An 18768-nucleotide genomic window follows, 5' to 3' on the forward strand; every position below is an offset into this window, starting at 1 on the left:
CGGATCGTCCACTTTGAGCCTATATATCTCATTTCTTTTGAAAGATATCAAAAAGTAGTTAACTAGTAAAATGTTTATCAGGATATCAGCAACATTTTACTAGTTAGCCACTTTTTGATATCTTTCACAGAAAATGAGATATATAGGCTCAAAGTGGACGATCCGGGTGTCGTTCTATTAGAGGTTTTACGGTATGTTTCTCCTCATTCTATTGATCGATTTGAAAAGAATATCAGAAAACAGCCATTGCTTGAAAATTCCAAAGTATGCAAACTGCTCAAAGGAGATCAGACTTTTTCTAGCGCTTGATGAAAACCTTCTGAAGTAATTCTTTCATTTTTCAAAATCAGAACTATTTCGACTGTTCACCTGTATTTCGTCTGCTTTGTGAACTAATAAAATATGTCTCAACCAATGAATTTCCTTGTTCTGAGGTACTGTATTCGTCAGTATCGACAGAATCGGTAGACTTTTTTAAACTTCTGCAAAACGTAAGCATTTTTCACAGTCGCCAAAAATTTTATTCAGAACATCTCATCAAGTACTGCCCAAACTGCACTACATAAAATCATTCAAGTTTCCTCGCGACACGAAAAACTTCGAGTGGCCGAGGAAGGGGTCAGGAGATCTTTTTCAGAAGTTTCTTCTAATTTTCGAAAACTCTTCGATCAAAAAAATGCTCAACACCGAGAAAGTGTCTCACTGGGAGATCAAAATATAGTACTCCACAAAAGTATAATTCCACCCTCAGTTTGTACTGAAATACTTATTTAGGTCAATATTCGTGAAAAGGTGTCAACATGAAAAATAAATTTCTCCCTTCACAACCGACGCGGAAAAAATTCTGATATCGGAAAAATTCCGCTATCTTTCCGATATCATATCGTCGCAGCTGTTACAGAGCCAAGACAATTAACATGAAGAGACTCGGAGTTGACCCACCATGTAGAGTCCTCGACCCAAATGAAGAAGTGCTTTTGGCTGTCTCTTGCGATCCTTTTGCTTTCGGACAAGAGGACACCAACAATGACCGTACCACCGTCGAATGGTCCAACACTCTAGACGGCGCCGCCAAGCAGTTCCGTCGTGAATGGCTTCAGAAAGATGGAATGGTCCGTCGTAAGAATCTTCCAATCAACTACAACCCATAACTCTGGGGCATCCTATTTTCCGACACGAATTTTTCTTTTTTTTAATTTTTTCATTGAATTTTGTAAATTTTCAGATAATCCAGCTGAAAAAGTTAGGATGCGGACTCGAGTATGCAATTTTAAAACGTTCTTCCCTAGTTCCACCTGTATTTTTCATATAGTTTTGTTGTAATCGACTGGTTTCTGTAACCTTTACTGCTGAAAAAATCCAAATTATTTTTTTATCGAAATGCGTAAATTGAGAGATTCAAGATCTCGATTCTCATCAAATCCCTCTTTTGAACTAATCGTGTTTTCCATAAAGGCAATCAGAACGACATTTGGTCACTCTGTTCCGCCATCCACGAAAACGGGGGGCGTTTCCCCTCTCTCTGCACATTTTGCAATTCATTTCTCATTGCTTTCGATATAAATATTCTGGAGAGAGAGAGTGAGAGAGACGCAGTGAAATATACAAGTGCTCAGAATACTGCTTAACGGGAGCATGCACGCCTTCAGAAGACGTGAGAGTGTGTCTTATTCCGGCTGCGTCTCTTACACGTGGTTTTCTTATTTCTAAATATTGTTATTGTTTATCTTTGAATTTCGTTATCAGCTTGGAAAAACAAATATTCACTGGATCTAGAAGATCTTTTGGATTAGAGTCTCAAAATTGATGTTAAAAATTGAAAATTTTGTTTTATGTTCTATTCTCCAAAATGTTCCACAAATGTTCTGGGTCCATTTTTCAAAATTTTGATGAAAACAAGTAGTTCTCACTTTTCTTTTCCATTGTATTTTTCCTGATGACTCCTCTCCAATTATCTCGAATCATACCTGTTATTTTGATTACTCATTCCCACGGGAGTCCTTTTTCCAACACGTCATTTCAGATGCCTGGTCATTCTTCTGCTCTTCTTTTTTTTCAGAAGCCACCCAAGACTGACCATGAATACTTGTTCGTCTTTTTGTTCTTTACTTATTTTTCCTCGTTTTTCCGAATTTCTGAAAATCCCTCTCGATTTTCCGTAATCTCTGACACTTATGAGCCGTTTTGTGACGTGAATGAGCAAGCAAAACGGAAAATGGAGAAGAGAATGAGGCTCGATGAATACTAGTAGTTATCCAGTCATTCAACAAGATGGGCGTTTTCGAAAAATGTGAGATTTGAAGATGAGTTGTAGAGTTCGGACCTACATCATTTTGTAGGTTTTCGGCTCGAGGTGTTAGAGAAATTTTGTACTTCAGAGCTAGATCCAATTTTTTTTGGATCATTCGAAGAAACAGTAATTGTAGTCATTCTTGAAAATTTTCAAAAAATTTTACTTCAAAAAGGTTTTTTTTAATTTCCTGAACTACAGGAAGCAATTTCGATTAACTGGAAAAATGTCTAGAAGAAATCGACTAGCTACTACGGCTGTTCAAATAATCCTATTTTTCATAAGTTCTTCTCGTCTTAAATTCTAAAATCTGAATTCCTACTGTTCTACAGTACTCTTTCTATGTTTCTTCTGGTTTTGAATATTAAAAAACTACCAATTTTCTTTTCATTTTTCATATGGGAAGAGGAAACAAGTTGTTAAGCAAAGAAAACTGAGTTTTCTTTGCTTAACAACTTGTTTTTGACACTTTTTTCTTCTTCAGTCTTGCTCCTCCTCCTCCTTCTCCCGAAAAAGTAAAATAGAGGGTGGGAAGATGAAGAAGAAGAAGAAGACGGGAAACCTTCAGTCGTTCCTTCTTTCTTCAAGCTTCATTCCGACTTATTTTCAACCACTTGTTCTTCATGTTTTTGCCCAGATTTTTCGTTTTCTTTTTCTTTCTCAATGATTACAGGAAGAATAGTGGGAACTCATAGAAAACAAGAATAAGAAAATCGCCTATGCACAAAACGGAAAAACATTCATAAAACTTTTACGAGCAACGCAAACGAAATCGATCCTAGTCAGTCCCAAAAATTTTTTTGTGGGACAGACTTCTTTTTTTTCTGGAATATTCAGTTAGACCTAAAATTTTCGAATTGTGATGCTTATTTACAATACAGTTAAAGATAAATTTTAAAAAACACATCTAACTAACCCATAGCTTTTGGGTCCACTTGGAGATTCTCCCAGCTCCGCAGAATGGCCAGTCGGAAGACTTCAAAGACATCAAATACCACCAGAACCATTAAAAACAAAACAATTTCAAATCAATCAAATTAGGTCAGAGTAGGTCATACAATATCAAGAAAACGTGAATGTCATCCGGGAGCACTCTTTTGAGCAAACAAGAAGAAAGACGAGAACCCATTATGCACATTCGATTCTCTTCTTCCCCCCGTTTTCCGGCTGTCTTTCCCCTCGAATCCATGCTTCTACACACTTCCACTTCCTATTCACACGAATCCCTTTTTCTCATAACTTATTATTTTTGATTCGCTTGAGATTTTCAAAGTTAAGAACCTTTTGAACCTGTCGGACCCTTCTGGTTTTGCAGACGGAACCTTATGTTGGAGCCGGTGGAATCTGAAAATCTTGGTTCACTATGAACCGCTTTGATAAAATTCTCAAAGTCTCTTCAAAGAATCTTGATACACTTGAAGATTAACTGCTACACTGTAAAACCTGTAATAGAAGATCCCCTAACTTTGTTTATAAATTTGAGCCAATTTATCTCGGTTCGTGTGAAAGATATAAAGCTGTTAACTGATTAATTATTTATGGTAAAAAAAACTTCTCAGTATTGGGGCCCTTTTATTACAGGTTTCACGGTACTTGTTCTCATGACCACATGCTAATGACGTTCCAGTATTACTAGATTTGATAACTCATTTATACAGGTACCGTAAAACCTGTATTAGTTCCGAGGTTGCTCTGAAGGACTCTTCTATTAAAGGGTCCCTTTAATTGGAGGGGGTCCTTCTATTTTTCCTAGAATTTTTTCCAAGATAAAAAAATCGGTGAATTTTCGTTCAAAATTCATGAGTTGATTAATTCCCCCGAAATTGAGCAAGTTTTTGAGTAGAAAAAGCTGTGTTTCAACTAATTTCTATGAAATTGCGGAGTTTCTGGAATATTTTCCACTGAAAACTTTCGAAATTTTTAATCTCAAACAACAGCTTTGAAAGAGGACCTGTCTATTTTTCCAAGTCCCGCTAGTAGGGCCCTTCTATTAGAGGGGCTCTTCAAATAAATGGGCCCTTCTAATACAGGTTTTAGGGAATTCGTGTGTCATGCACGAGTATTCGGTTACACGAAACTGCTCATTTGAAATTCTGCAGAAGTTTCCGAACGACGTCATCACTACTTTTCTATTAAAAAAGCAAGTTTCCCATCTTCCATTTTCCAAAAAAAAAACTACCATATTTTTTTCCTCATTCGAAAAAAGTCTGGAAAAAGGGAAGCTGTTCAAAAATGCGTCCTCTTCTTCTCGTTTTTTTTTTGCCGAAAAAACTTTTTTCTATCATCTGAATCTCCCTTCTGTCCCAACTATTTTCAGTTTCTCTTTGAATATATAATCCAGTAGTGATGACGAATGGGATGGGGAGAAGAGAGTAGAAAAAGAAGTGCCACCCAAAAAAGGAAAACTTTTTTCGGTCCATCTCACTCATTTTTTGAAAGTCCTATAGGAATCATCTTTAGAAAGGCGCGAAATTCAAATATCCGCCATTCGCCTCTTCTCATTTTTTCCAACATCTTCTATTCAATTTCAACCTAGTACCTATCTTTCTCTCCTGCAGTTTTGAGTACATTGCATGTCCAAAGGTACTTGTCGCTTTTTGACCCATTTCCGCTCATTTTCCGGCTTCCTGCGCACGAAAATCTCTGAGCTCTGAGGCTTTTGCTCTTTTTTTCTCTAACTCAATCCTTCCCCTAATCCACTGTCCTTGTTGATATTCAATCTTATCTGAAATTAATGATTTCTCAGTACATATACTTTTCCGGAAATACGCATACATTTCCTTGCATTAGTGTAATCTGGATCTTTCTCATTAAGAGTTTTTTTCTCACTACATTTTCTCATTTCCGATTCCAACCGCGCATCCTTTTATGGACTTTTTTATGCGCTCTCAGATTAGAAGCAAAAAACACAGGAATATTCTAGAAGGTCTTGAGAGAATACTTGCAATTGTTAAAGGTAGAAGATATTCCGTTAGTCATTGCCAAAGTTCTTCTGTACTTTTGGATTGATCTTAGTCCCGCGAGGTTCAGAAAGATTCGAATGATTAAAACCAGGTATATAAAACTTTTCTCGTTATAAATCATTCCGCGGACAACCAAGTTTTAATTAACTTTCCAGTCGCCGCTCGAACTTGTGGAGCACATGACTTTTTTGTTAGACCACATAAGATTGTTTTGATTTTAATATTCCAATGTACATAGAGCTCTCCTAGTTCTTGGGAAATTTGAATTCAAGGTTTTCTACCTTGTTGTCATTTTTAATATTCATGATGAACTTAATTGCCAGTTGAGACATTGCTTTCTCTTTTACAGACAAGCAGTACAAGCCTCATACCGTAAAAACCTGTAATAGAAGGAGTGCGACATTGCCAAATTAGATCTCAATCATCTCAATTTCTATGAGAGATATCAAAAATGTATCAACTAATAAAATTGTGCTGATATTATGACAAACATCATATCAGTTGACCAATTTTTGTTATCTCTTATGAAAATTGAAATAATTGAGATCAAAATGCAAGGCCCTATAATAGAGTGTTTACGGTATCTCGATGAGTGGAGAAAATATTAGAAAATTTTCAAATTATAAGGTTTGTTAAGCTATTATTGTTTGGAAAAAGTAGAGTTAACAATAAGACACAGACAGTTTATCAAAAAACCTCTCTGCGTCTCCACAGAATATGCGCTATTTAGGTTTGCCGCTTCGAGATACCTTCCGTATACAGAATGCAAAAAATACTCCCTTACTCTAATTTTCCAGACAACAATAATATCACTATATCAGTGAAACATCTTTTATATGTACTTTGCGATTGGTTGACATCCCATGTTACTCTCTTTAAAGCTACATCTGCAACCATGTTCTGAAAAATCCGAGAATGCACACATTTTTAGGAGTCGTTGCCTGAGAAACGGGATGAAAAGCCTAATCAGGTGTCTTGTTGTCATATTCTCATATTATTTTCGTTCATTCGTTTTTCATATTTTTGATCAATGTGTTCTGTTTTTCTCGGTTCTCTTGTCGAAATTTGCCGCTACAAAACCAGCCAGCTGATTGTACGCATACAGGGTGGCCGATAAGTATAGGACGTTTTGAAAGTGCTCCCATTTTTTCAATTTGAGGATTTTTCGAGAACAACCTTTATTAAACAACAAAAAATAAGCAGAAAATTTGATTTTACAAGAGAAATTCGAAGTTGGATCCACGAGCTTTGACACAGGCTCTCAAACGTTTCTTCACCGAATTGACAGTGCGCCGCAGGTATCCGTCGTCGATCGAAGCCCATGCTACCTCGAGAGCGGCCTTCAAGTCATCGACAGTAGCAAAAACTTTTCCCGCGATCTTCCCTTCCAACATGCCCCAAACGCTGAAATCCATCGGATTGAGATCCGGCTGGAAGCAGGCCACAAGTTCTTGTCCAGGAATCCAGGAAAATGCGCCTCCAAGACGGCCAATGTCGATCTCGAGCCATGGGACGGTGCCCAGTCTTGTTGAAGGATAAATGGACCACCAGCAAAGTGCTGAGTGACCCAGGGTAACAAATTATCCATCAACACAATCTTTTGGTACACCTCCGAGTTGATTTTCACATTTCTTTCAATGAAAACCAACGGAGTTTTACCGGTTGCCGTGATACCGGCCCAAACCATGACACTTTTCGGGAAAAGGCGGTTATGGGCAAGACGACGTTTCGGAGACATGCTGTCATCCTTTGACAATAACTGTCTCTGGTTTTGACGGTTGGGAAGAGGTTCAATAGTGAAGATCTTCTCGTCTGTCCAGATAACGTCAGAGACGCGGCGCACTTGAAAGTGCTGGAGTAATTTTCGGCATTTTTCGAGTCGCATCGCTTTCGATTTGTCCGAGAGGTACTGTCCACGACGTAGTTTGTAACTTTTGAGCTTCAAGTCGTTCTTGACAATCGATTGGACAGTGGATCGGGCAATTCCAAGCTGTGACGCCATCCTATTGAGACTCAATCCATCATTTCGAATGATCCGTTTCTTGATGATTGCACGAGTATTCCGGGTGTTGACAGAACGTGGACGTCCGCTTTTTTTTACTTCAGAAGCATCTCCTCGCTTTTTGATAGCAGCGACAACGTTTCGAACCGTCGAAGACGAAATTTGAAGGCGTCGAGCGATCTCAGCACTTCCGAGGCCTCTCTTGAACAAGAGTTCAATGGAAGGACGATGAGGAGAACTTTTCATAGCTCGGCGATATGGAGAAGTGAGAACAAATGACTGAGAAGCTTACTTATATAGTCTCTGGACTTTCGAAAAGTTTCGAAATTTTTCGAAAATATCCCTTGGCACCGTGCCAGGGAACGCTGAAAGCGAGCGTCCTATACTTATCGGCCACCCTGTATACTAGGAACACACGAAAAGCAGCAGTTTTTCAACAAGTGATTGATAAACTTCCACCATCAGGTCTCGTAATGAAAATAAGTTCAGTCACTTCTTTCCAAAGAAATCTCCGAATCCTGCGCCGCTTTTGTCCTTTTCAGTTCCGAATAGAATCGAGTCGCTCCCCCCCCCCCCTCAAATCAGCACATCGACTTCTAAATCAAATTTTATTCCGAAGGTCTTCTTAAGAGAAGAACTTTTGAAGGCCTGCGTCTCATTACTCTCTAGTTCTTTTCCTTCTTCTCATCACCAAATCTGCCGCCCATGTGACACTGACTTGAGAGCCAATAGGAGGCCTTCACTACATCCGGGAATCCTTTTGAGGACTTCTTCTCAGAGACCTCTTTTACACTTTTCACAATGAGAGGATAATAGGGATGAGAACGAGGGCGGCTTAGAAGTCCTAGCAGTGTCTTGAAATCGTAGAGAATTCAAAACTCCCAAGCATCTTGAGAATCGAAAAAAAAAGTATTGTAGGATCAGCAAGGCCACTTGCACCCATGGCTCGAACTACACAGGATACTCTTGAGATTTAAAAAATTTTCTTTTGACTTTTTATTAGGTACAAGTGACGATTGCATGTAGAGAAAAAGGAATTGGAGAATCCATCAAAGATTCTCAAATTTCCTTTTTCCTTCTTTCTTAGTTACATTTTCTGCTGCTGAAAACACACACTCATTTTAAAAAAACCATGAATCATCTAAATTATACTCATAGTCAGTCTATTTCTACTGTATCCATTGTTTTTTATATGCTCTTATTCTTAATCCTAAAAGAGATTTCAACTCTAATCACATATTTTTGCAGGTGATTAACAAGATTCCGTTCACATGGAGGAACGATTATCCACGACGTCGTCATATCCATCTCATCCAGGCAAGTTTTTTTTTGAAAATCTCAATACGAAAGGATATCTAAACTACTCCTTACTGACTTTTTCTCTTAAAAGTTCTATTTTGCACACAGACAATGTGCATGATTAGCAAACTGCATTTGACGTCAGTGAAAGGATAAGAAAAAAATCGCAAATTCTCCAAAACTTAGACGGTCCGTAGGCAGTTTTCGAACATTTACGAAGTTTAGAAAAAATTTACCGTATTCCTTTGATAGACGCCCACTCAAACGGCCAGATTTGAGCTCAATTATCTCGATTTCTGTGAAAGATACCAAAAATTTGTCAACTGATGAATTAATCAACATATCAAAGCCATTTTTTTTCAGTTGACAAACTTTTGATACCTCTAACAGGAATCGAGATAACCGAGCTCAAAGCTGACGATTTGGGTGGGTTCTAATAAAGCAAGTTTGGGTTTTTTAAGTTTCCAGAAATTCTTCCTCTTGAAATTCGGGAAAAATCGAGAAATAGGTTTCAAAATGGTTTTTCGCCTGTCTTCTCAATTTTTTTGCTATATTCTTTAAGTTAGTCATAATATTCCAGAACATTTCCTTGGAAAACGAAAACAACGAAAAATTGTTATAAATCGGCGGAAATCTAGAAAAGTTCCGAAATATTAGAGAGTGTGAAACAATCCGAGATTACAAACTTTACATTCACAAAATTTTTCGAAATTTTCTAGTTTTTCAGCTATAGTTTTGCATGTACTTTTCAAAATGTTTCAAAGTGATCGGAAACTTTACAGCCGAGACAAAAAAAATACAAATTTTCCTTGTGGCTGATGGATTACGGTAGCTAACCATTAGTGCGTATATGGTTCTGTTTGTTGAGCCTTAAAACCCTAATTTGTATTTTTATCAATATCACAAGCTGCTAATATTAATTTTTAATGTACCGATCAGTAATAAACTAATCCAGTATTTGAAAAACTTTTTCTATGGTGAGTCTATTTCTGTTCAAACTTTCAAACTGGATATGTTTTGAAGGTGTTATGTTGTTACACAAAAAATATTCTTGAGCAGCTGAAAGAATTAGATTTTTTCTGATTTTTTAAATAAGTCTATTTTGATTTTGGGCTGAAGGAGACCAAAAAATCCAAGTGAGACCAAAAAATCCAAGTTGAATTTTAATGACATTGGAACGAAAGTTCTCTGAAATAACTTTTTGTAACATTTCAATGTTTTCAATATTCTTAAGCTAAAATGAGCATTAGAAAATGAGCATTGAATTATCTTTGCCAGAAAGAATCAACAAATTTTATTGATTTTCTTTATTGTTGCCAACCTGAACACACTTTGAAATGGACCAAAGCTAGTCGTTCAGTTGGAAATTCTCAGCTTTTCTAGCACTGTTTTTACCATTAGCGTAGTCGCATATATTTTATTTGAAAATCATAAACTTTATGAATAAATACTCATAGAAATCCAAAACTATCTGAAATTTTAAGGAATTTAAGCTGAAACCCTGAACTTTACTTTTCCATTTCTTTTTGTTTCGTCAATATGCTTTTTCTCGCTTCCTAACTTCCTTTTCGCTCTCCTTTCTATTATAATTTATGGTCCCATGGGTACCATCTTCCACGTTGGAAGGCATTCCTCGTCTTCCACAAACATGCTCAACATCTTCTTTCATTTTACTTGTCTTCTTCTTCGTTTTCTTTCTTCACTTTCATTCACAAATCGAAAAGACGTCCTTCTTGTCCCTTCCTTCTTTTTCCTTTTCTTCTTCTGCAGAAGAGGAAGACTTCTAAACACAAAAAATCGATAGAGGAAAGGCATGGCCCCGTTTTGCACAAAATCGACGGAAAAGAGCAGTGGAGACGAAGAGACAGAGTTCTGGACCGCTTCTCTTCGGGAGAGCTCCAGAGACACAACACCACCAGTGAGACCCCCGCAAAACCAGCCCCATCGGCGTACTAGTACATCCCTTCCGGTCTTTTTTTGGTTGACCCTTAGAATAATAACTCTTTATTTGAAGAAACGGAGTGGTCAATTTGTAGTAGTTATGACGAAAATGGAAATTTTTGTTTTTGGTATTCTTTTTTTACAAGGTCTTGTGTATAAATTTCTGGAGATAGTTCCAAAAATTGGGAATGTGGTTTTGAAACAAAAAAGTTTATTTTTCAACTTTAAAAAAATTTTAAAAGTTTTGAAAGTTTTGAAAACAACCAATCGTTTAAATGGTTTACCGAGGTGTGAACTCAGCTATCTCAACTCTCTATAACTTTTGATTCCAAAAAAAAAGCTATGACTTCCATTTTCCATTTTCCTTGGTACTTTTTTCCCAAATTTTTTCTAAAAACAAAGCTCGAGTGCCCCGCAATCCCATGACACAAGTCTCAAGCAAAGTCTAAACAAAACGACGCCACTTTAAATGATTACTTTTCTTAATGGACCCTTCTGATGTGATGTCTTCCTTTCAAGAGTCGGAGGATCTAATCAGAAAACTCTTTCCTTCAATTTCCGTTCTTCTCCAAATAATCTTTTCCGTCTTCTTCTTCTTCAAGCCCTCTTTCCCATTCGCCCCAATATAACCTCATCAGTAAAATTGTGTTCTCTAAATCATCTCCATTCTATTCGTTCGCCGCACTATCTTTCTCCATTTGCTTCGAATTCGTTGTTGCATCTATGTGTTGTTGCTCTAAATTGGACACAAAAAAAACGACGTCGTCGAAACAGACTGAAGAGAGTCGGGAAAAAAACGGGGCGGCAACCGAATGAGAAAAAAGTGCATTGTGCTCAATGTGCAAGTGACACCAAAAAATGGATGAATAGGGTCCATTTATTTATACATTTTTCGGTCGTCGATGCCTTTTAAAGTAGACAGTTGGGTTCTGTGTCTAGTTTCAGACAGACCATCTTAACCCAATAACGAGTTTCTCGATCATTCTTTGAAGTCCGTCTGGTTCCTTATTTATCTTTAAATCCCTATTTCAATTCACTCAAACTTGAATTATTTACAGGTAGAAGCGTGGAAGAGGATCACAACTCCTTGCTTGCTTCATCCTCAATATCCTCATTGATTCGAGGAACACGGGGACACCTCAACAATTTTATAGAATCCGTTGGAAACGTAAGTTTTCTCTTGTTTCAGCTGCACACGATGACAATGATTCAGAAGTCAGAAGAGTAATGTTTCTAAGCAACTTGATTTCGTTTTTTGCTGATAAAGAAGTGATGACAACTAATTATGAATCCTTCTCTCCAATTCCATAACTTTGATCGCTAGTTTTCAACCCAAAATGTATTTGGTATCAGTGAGAAATTATAGTTTTCTTTTCTAGTCAAATGCAAAAGCCATGCAAATACAAAATCTTAAAACTTGATGTTTGATTCTTTGAATCCGATTAAGAGCTACCGAAGCAGTCCGCCTAGTTCACTGGACTGATTTTCTTTTATTTCCATCAAAAATGTTTAGTTTCGACAGATTTATAAGATCGTCTAGAAAGATCGTAAGAATGAAATCCTCACATTTTAATTTGAGCCAATTTTTCTTTGTTCCTGTCAAAGATATCAAAAAGTTGTCAACTGATAAATTGTTCATCATAATATCAAAAGTGTTTTGTTAGTTGACCCCTTTTTGATGTATAGCATAGGAGTCCAGAAAATGAGCTCAAACTTGACAGTGTGGAAGGGTTTCTATTAAAAGTCTTACAGTTGTAAGTTCTCCGAATATACATCTAGTACAGGGATTATTACGAGCCCGTTACGATTTTACGTTACTTTACGGTATATTCTAGGATTCTGTAATTGTTGATCCGTTTTCGTTTTGAATTTCTTTAAAAGATTAAAAAAAACTTAAAAAATAAAATAAAATTCTGCATTTTCAGTGGCTGGTCCCATCATCATCTGGCCGTGACGACGACGTTGTCTCTCTGGACAGTTGTCAATCAGCTTATAGCCCCGTCCGTCATCAATATAACAGTGGTATTGGAGGAGGAGGTCATCTGATGGAACCCTCCTCCATTCATGTTCCCGATAATTATTATTCGGTTCGTTTTCAGTTAATTTAATTTTCTAATTTTAGTCAACTACTCATTTTCTAATTTTCAAAAATTAAATCTAACTGTTTTTCAGGTGACAATAGGGGAGGCGCAGATGGTCGTTCTAAAACGGTACCAAAATCTCAGGTTGATCGGGTCTGGTGCGCAGGGAATCGTCTGGTGAGTGTTTGACAAAACTGTTTTGTTCTGAAAACTGTATTTCAGCTCGGCATTCGATACAGTACGAAATGAACAAGTAGCGATTAAGAAACTTTCAAGGCCATTTCAAAATGTAACACATGCAAAAAGAGCTTATCGAGAGCTGAAGTTGATGAGTCTTGTTAATCATAAAAATGTGAGTTTTTTGTTTTCAATTCTCATGGCAAAAAGTTTTGCAATATTCGAAATTTGTGTCGAAATTAATGCCATAAACGAAACCAATATTTTTGCAGATAATAGGAATCCTGAATTGTTTTACTCCACAAAAAAAACTCGACGAGTTCAACGATCTCTACATCGTAATGGAATTAATGGATGCAAATTTGTGTCAAGTGATTCAAATGGATTTGGATCACGAGAGATTATCATATCTTCTTTATCAAATGTTATGTGGTATCAGGCATCTTCATAGTGCTGGAATTATACATAGGGTTCGTTTTTTCTTTTTGCAAACCGAGAGAAATTTGAAAAACAATGAATTTGTGTTCTAGGATTTGAAACCATCCAACATTGTCGTTCGGAGTGATTGTACCTTGAAGATTTTGGACTTCGGATTAGCTCGAACAGCAATCGAAGCATTCATGATGACCCCATACGTTGTTACACGGTACTATCGGGCACCGGAAGTTATTCTTGGAATGGGATATAAAGAAAATGGTAAGGATTCAAAAATTTTATTATCCAAAAACATGCCTAATTGTTTTCAGTGGACGTTTGGTCAATTGGATGTATATTCGGAGAATTGATTCGTGGACGAGTACTGTTTCCGGGTGGAGATCATATCGATCAATGGACGAGGATAATAGGTAAGCCAAGTTGTTTATCTGAATAGAAAACCTCAAATTTCATGATTTCAGAACAATTGGGTACACCAGACCGTTCGTTTTTGGAGAGGTTACAGCCAACAGTCCGAAATTATGTAGAGAACCGACCGAGGTAAATTTTTAAACTCTGATAGTTTTAAAAACCCAAAAAGCTTCATTTATCGTAAATTTATTTTTTCTCTAATGGGGTTATGCACGTAATAAATTTGCAATAAAAATGGCAAAGAAATACACAAAAATACTATGCAGATACGCAAATAAATTTATTTTTTGCATTCAAAAAACGAATTAAATTGCATTATCAGCCATGAAAAAATTTTCTCTCGAAGATTTTTCAAGAGATTGTTCTCGAGAAAAAAAATTTTGAGAGGAAATTTCCACGGCTGATAATGCAATAAAATTCGATTTTTGAATGCAAATAAATTAATTTATTTGCGTACTCTGCATAGTATTTTTGTGTATTTATTTGCCATTTTTATTGCAAATTTATTACGTGCATAACCCCATAATATTTTAATTGTAATAAAAAACCGATTTCAGATATCAACCAACACCATTCGAAGTTCTGTTCAGTGATAACATGTTCCCGATGACCGCTGATAGTTCAAGGCTAACAGGTATCGATTTTATCAAGTTCACCATAAAACTAGTTTATTTTCCAGGTGCCCAAGCCCGTGACCTACTTTCCCGAATGTTGGTTATCGACCCAGAAAGACGGATTTCTGTGGATGATGCTTTAAGACATCCTTATGTGAATGTATGGTTTGATGAAATTGAGGTAAGTTAGCGACTATTTTGCTCATCAACAATCCCTGCATCTTAAAGGTCTACGCACCTCCACCACTACCCTATGATCACAATATGGATGTAGAACAAAACGTGGATTCGTGGAGAGAGCACATCTTCAGAGAGCTGACTGATTACGCACGGACCCATGACATCTATTCATGATTTTTTGTTTTGTACTACGGTCACATTTCATTCTCGATAGAATATTTCCTCTCTCGCGTCTTTTCATCTCGATTTCACCCCCACCCATGTGCTCAGAATTGTTTACAAATGATGAATAAAAAGGTTAAAGTTTATGTGATTTAATGGACCATTATAGTCTGAGTAGTAAAAACGAGGGTCATCTATGTACAGAGTTATTTTGGGAAATGTACAGCAAAAACATTTTTATTGGGGTCAATTGATACTGGGTGATACCCCTTGTGATCCTCCTAGGGTCTCGTATGCGGTTTGACCGAAAAGACGAACAGCAGCACAGAGCCCGGCAGCATCAACCTCAATTATTAAAATTCCGAAATTTTTTTTCAAAAAGTATAACTTACAGCACACAAATTTTTCTCGGTAGCCATACTGAGGCATTCACAGAACATATTGTCGCATGGATCTTTTCCAACTTGAGAGTTGTAACAACTGTCATGAGCTACACAGCACACATTCATAGGATCTATAATATTTTCGTTACATTGCATGATTGCCATATAGCACTATTAAACCTCACCTTTAAGATTTTTGCATTGACTGCTGTTAAATAGTTGTGGAATGAATTCTTGGAAGCGGTTCGCCCCACAACTGAAGTTTGTAGCCGGAATAGTGTCATTGAGAGTTGCCAGAGTTACACCAGTGTCTCCGATACTGATTGTCTGTTGGCAGAATACATGCAAATTTAAAGAAGACGTAGAGAAGAACAGAGAAATCCAGAAAATATAAGAAACCGAGTTCATTCTTGAAAATAGGAACAACGAATTTCAGTTCAAAATTTCGTTCTTTGTATTTTTTGTCGTTATTTTATATATCGGAAGTTGGTCTGTATTGATTCTTGATGACCACTTTTTGGGCAATTCCTCCCCCCAAAACACAAAGAAATACGTAATCCGACAGATTTAGTACCTACCACTTTCCCCCAGCCCATGTGCCTAAATCCCACATTGTAACAATTGTGTGAACTGTTTTTGAATGACCAATAATCACGGTTTCATATGATTTCCGAAATAAAATGGTTTCTGATTTGAAAAAAGTTTTTGATCTCGACCTGTTACAAGTACAAGCTCTTCGAAAGTAGAATAATTTTTGATCAAGTTGCTCACAAATACTCTATGTTGAAGGTATAGTAGACAATGTGTTCGAAAAAATGATTCAAATGGTCGGAAGATTGGAATCTCCGAAAAAGGATATTTCGTTCCAGAACAGGTTCCACTTTTCTATAAAAAGTTATTTTTGTTGGAAAATTGGTACTATTTTGTATTTTGAATCGAATGGCGTTCACAGAATTTGTATTTCATTCATATTTTTTCAGAAAAATCGAGGGGTTATATGTATAATTATTGGATGCACTGTACCAAAATTTACAACCCGAATAACTTTACAATCAACTGTATAATTCCAATTTATTGATAACAACCGATATTCCAAGACCAAAATTGGTTTCTTGAAAAATGAAAAGTGAATGGTTCCATGTGAAAACCAGAGAAATATTCTGCATGAGAATGTACACATTTATATTCTTTTCTTTGCGGAAGTTCGCAAGTATCAGCATTCGGACATCCATGTTTTGCTCTTCTGTGATCAAATGCATTATCATAAAATGCGTCGTAATAACATTTGAAAACGATGGGAAGATAAAAATCTTCAGATGGAAGTTTTGGCGCAATCTCAGAAATCGTTGGAATCTTTCGGAAACGATTCAGATCATCTTCCATTGCCTTCACGTCATGAGCTCGAATCGTCTCATTCAAAGGTCCAAACTCCATTTTCCATAGTTTCGTTATGTTATTGTTTCCGTGTTTTTGCAAGGGACGTTGTACATGAACAATCGTTGGATTATCAATTGACCTTCTGTAATTTTACTTTTTATGATTTCTGAAATCGTTTTCTTCCTCACCTGGTGGCCTCATTTTCATTATTACTGTAATGAATCCACGTGGAATTGTATCTATCCGGTTTCACTACAACTTTCCCTCGTTTTACAGTCGGAGAAGATCGAAGGCTCTTAATTAGATCAATGAAGCTGAATTCGTCAAGAGTTTCCGCTGAAAACAAATGATAAAATGATGACTGAAATTCGAAACAAAACACCTTTAACAAATTCATGTTCTCGTCTTCCATAGAACACCGACGTGGCACGTGGTTGAAGAGCCCACTCTGCATTGAACTCTTCCAAATACGTTGGGTAGTTTTTAGGAAAGAGAATATCATCCATATCAAAGAATGCAATGTATTCCGCTGCTTCCTTGTACTGAAGGAGGCAATCTGTTTGGGCTCCTGCCTGGTTCCTCCATTCAATATTTTCATTTGGCTCGAAATATGGAGTTTGGGTGTGCTGGAACTTCATTCGAATCCAATAATCTAGAGTAATATATCCTTGTCTCTCGTATTCTTTCATCAGCTCAAAAAATGATTCGATGATAGAAGTGAGATAGATGTGAAGGTGCCCACCAAATCTGAAACCTCAAGAAATATGTTGACTTCGTTAATTGATTTACCGATTCGCCACATGAACATGCATCATAAATATCTGCCACTGCTCGGCAACAAACTGTGGTGAAATACAGATGATGACAGGTTTTGGAGCAGTATATCTAGCCATTTTGAATGGAATCTGGAACTTTTTTTATTTGCTGAATTAACTTTTTTCCAATTAATTACCTCCACTTTGATTCCATTCGATTCCATTTCTAGTTTTGTAACATTTTCTACAGTGTTAGCTCTTGCCATAGCAGGAGCATACCGGCAAGTTGGAACGCCTTCTCTGAAAGTTTAACTTTGCTGAATATATGGAAAGACACCTTACGTTTGAGAAGTAGCTAAACTGGCTTCTGTATGAGTTGAGTTAGATCCAATAATATTATAGGTGGCATTATTAACATTAAAATTGATCGTGTCTACAACCATTGCCATAGCGACTGCATTATCACCAAGTCTATAAAACAATGCTTCCAGAAAAATCTTTAAAGGTAAATACTTACGATTTAGAAGTCGGATAATAATAGGCAGAAGTTATCCAAACATGAGAGACTGGCAATTTTCTAGTGAGGCGTCTAGTTTGATCCTCTATTAAACCGGATTTCAATTCTGATAATGGTTCCGGGTTCAGGCTTTCTTCACTCTTAAAATTAGTTTCGGCGTCTGCCATTTCGAAATTTAAAGGTCTATTTAATGCAACATAGGAGTTATAAAGCAGAACAATTAATAGAAGGATGGTGGTTATCAGAAAGCATTTCCGCCGTTTCATAATGTAACGACTCCCTGGAGACAGCAATGCTTCTGGGTTGACCCTTTGAGGTTCGTTGAATACGTCCTCGACTATATGATCAAGTTTTTGGTGTCCGATGAGAAGCTTCATGTGGACAAAATGATTCAGAATCGAAGAAAATGAAGGCAGGACAAGAATTCGAGATTCAAAAAAAAGTTATAAAAAATAGAGATTGAAATCTCTACCTATTTTTGAAATCCGTTCAAATAGTATAGCCAGTTTCAGTCGGAAAAGATTTCATCAAGAAGTCTCGGAACAAATATATTCGTTAGAAAAAATTATGACCAGACATCTAAAAATTGAAAAAATATTTCAAATTAAAGTGATTGTCAGAGCAATATCATACTTCCAGAAACTTTTTGTGGTGCATGATCTCATTTATTCAACAACATGGTCAAATCAAAAACCGAATTCTAAATACGCTACAACTGGTAGATATAAGTTTGGAATTTCATTTTTTAACTGCTTTAAGTAATCGACTACTGGGCCTCCGGCTTGTAACTTCTGGTCAGAAGTTGAGGAAGTTTCGGCTTGTGGACGAGTATTAGCCAGGTTCTGGTCGGAACTTGACCAAAAACATCTATTTAGCAGGCCATGGTCAGATTATGGTTTTAACTTGAATTGAGAACGACTACCATGTCAGGATCTTGTCAATTTTTTGTTTAGTCTCCTTTAGTAACGGTCTTATCCGGTCAACCTCTGATCAACTTCCGCCGAGAAATTGCCGACGACGCCCCAAGTAGAGTGATCAGAGGTTATTGTACTTTTGGTTTGAAGGGCTCCTCCATATCACTAAAGATTTATTCAAAGTGATACGAGACCAGAATTCTGAGTGACTACATTTTAATCGCAATTAATCAGATTCTGAAACCGGTTGTCTTTGAAAAAAAACTG

The 18768-nt window shown here is 36.9% G+C and overlaps 4 protein-coding genes across 4 annotated transcripts; 2 read left to right on the plus strand and 2 right to left on the minus strand.

The window, feature by feature from the left end:
- Positions 1-917: 917 nt before the first annotated feature.
- On the plus strand, positions 918-1151 carry CBG05735 (the record flags this gene model as incomplete). The annotated part of the gene is made up of 1 exon (XM_002633009.1): positions 918-1151. The coding sequence occupies one exon, from the start codon at positions 918-920 to the stop codon at positions 1149-1151; it is 234 nt and encodes a 77-aa protein (XP_002633055.1).
- Positions 1152-6467: 5316 nt separating this feature from the next.
- On the minus strand, positions 6468-7501 carry CBG05734 (the record flags this gene model as incomplete). The annotated part of the gene is made up of 2 exons (XM_002633008.1): positions 6468-6811; positions 6913-7501. 2 exons carry the CDS (start codon positions 7499-7501, stop codon positions 6468-6470), a joined length of 933 nt encoding a protein of 310 aa, XP_002633054.1.
- Positions 7502-8526: 1025 nt separating this feature from the next.
- Cbr-jnk-1 lies at positions 8527-14567 on the plus strand (the record flags this gene model as incomplete). The annotated part of the gene is made up of 12 exons (XM_045235579.1): positions 8527-8572; positions 11554-11663; positions 12421-12582; positions 12668-12753; positions 12799-12928; positions 13026-13223; positions 13284-13449; positions 13500-13598; positions 13650-13728; positions 14157-14233; positions 14279-14394; positions 14442-14567. 12 exons carry the CDS (start codon positions 8527-8529, stop codon positions 14565-14567), a joined length of 1395 nt encoding a protein of 464 aa, XP_045093165.1.
- Positions 14568-14801: 234 nt separating this feature from the next.
- CBG05732 lies at positions 14802-17754 on the minus strand (the record flags this gene model as incomplete). Its single annotated transcript, XM_002633006.1, has 9 exons — positions 14802-14900; positions 14948-15069; positions 16117-16457; positions 16504-16651; positions 16698-17062; positions 17105-17220; positions 17268-17370; positions 17413-17541; positions 17588-17754. The coding sequence occupies 9 exons, from the start codon at positions 17752-17754 to the stop codon at positions 14802-14804; spliced, it is 1590 nt and encodes a 529-aa protein (XP_002633052.1).
- Positions 17755-18768: the final 1014 nt, after the last annotated feature.

The sequence above is a fragment of the Caenorhabditis briggsae genome (genome assembly GCF_000004555.2).
Source record: "Caenorhabditis briggsae complete genome, chrIV, whole genome shotgun sequence".
In the NCBI taxonomy this organism is placed as follows: domain Eukaryota; kingdom Metazoa; phylum Nematoda; class Chromadorea; order Rhabditida; family Rhabditidae; genus Caenorhabditis; species Caenorhabditis briggsae.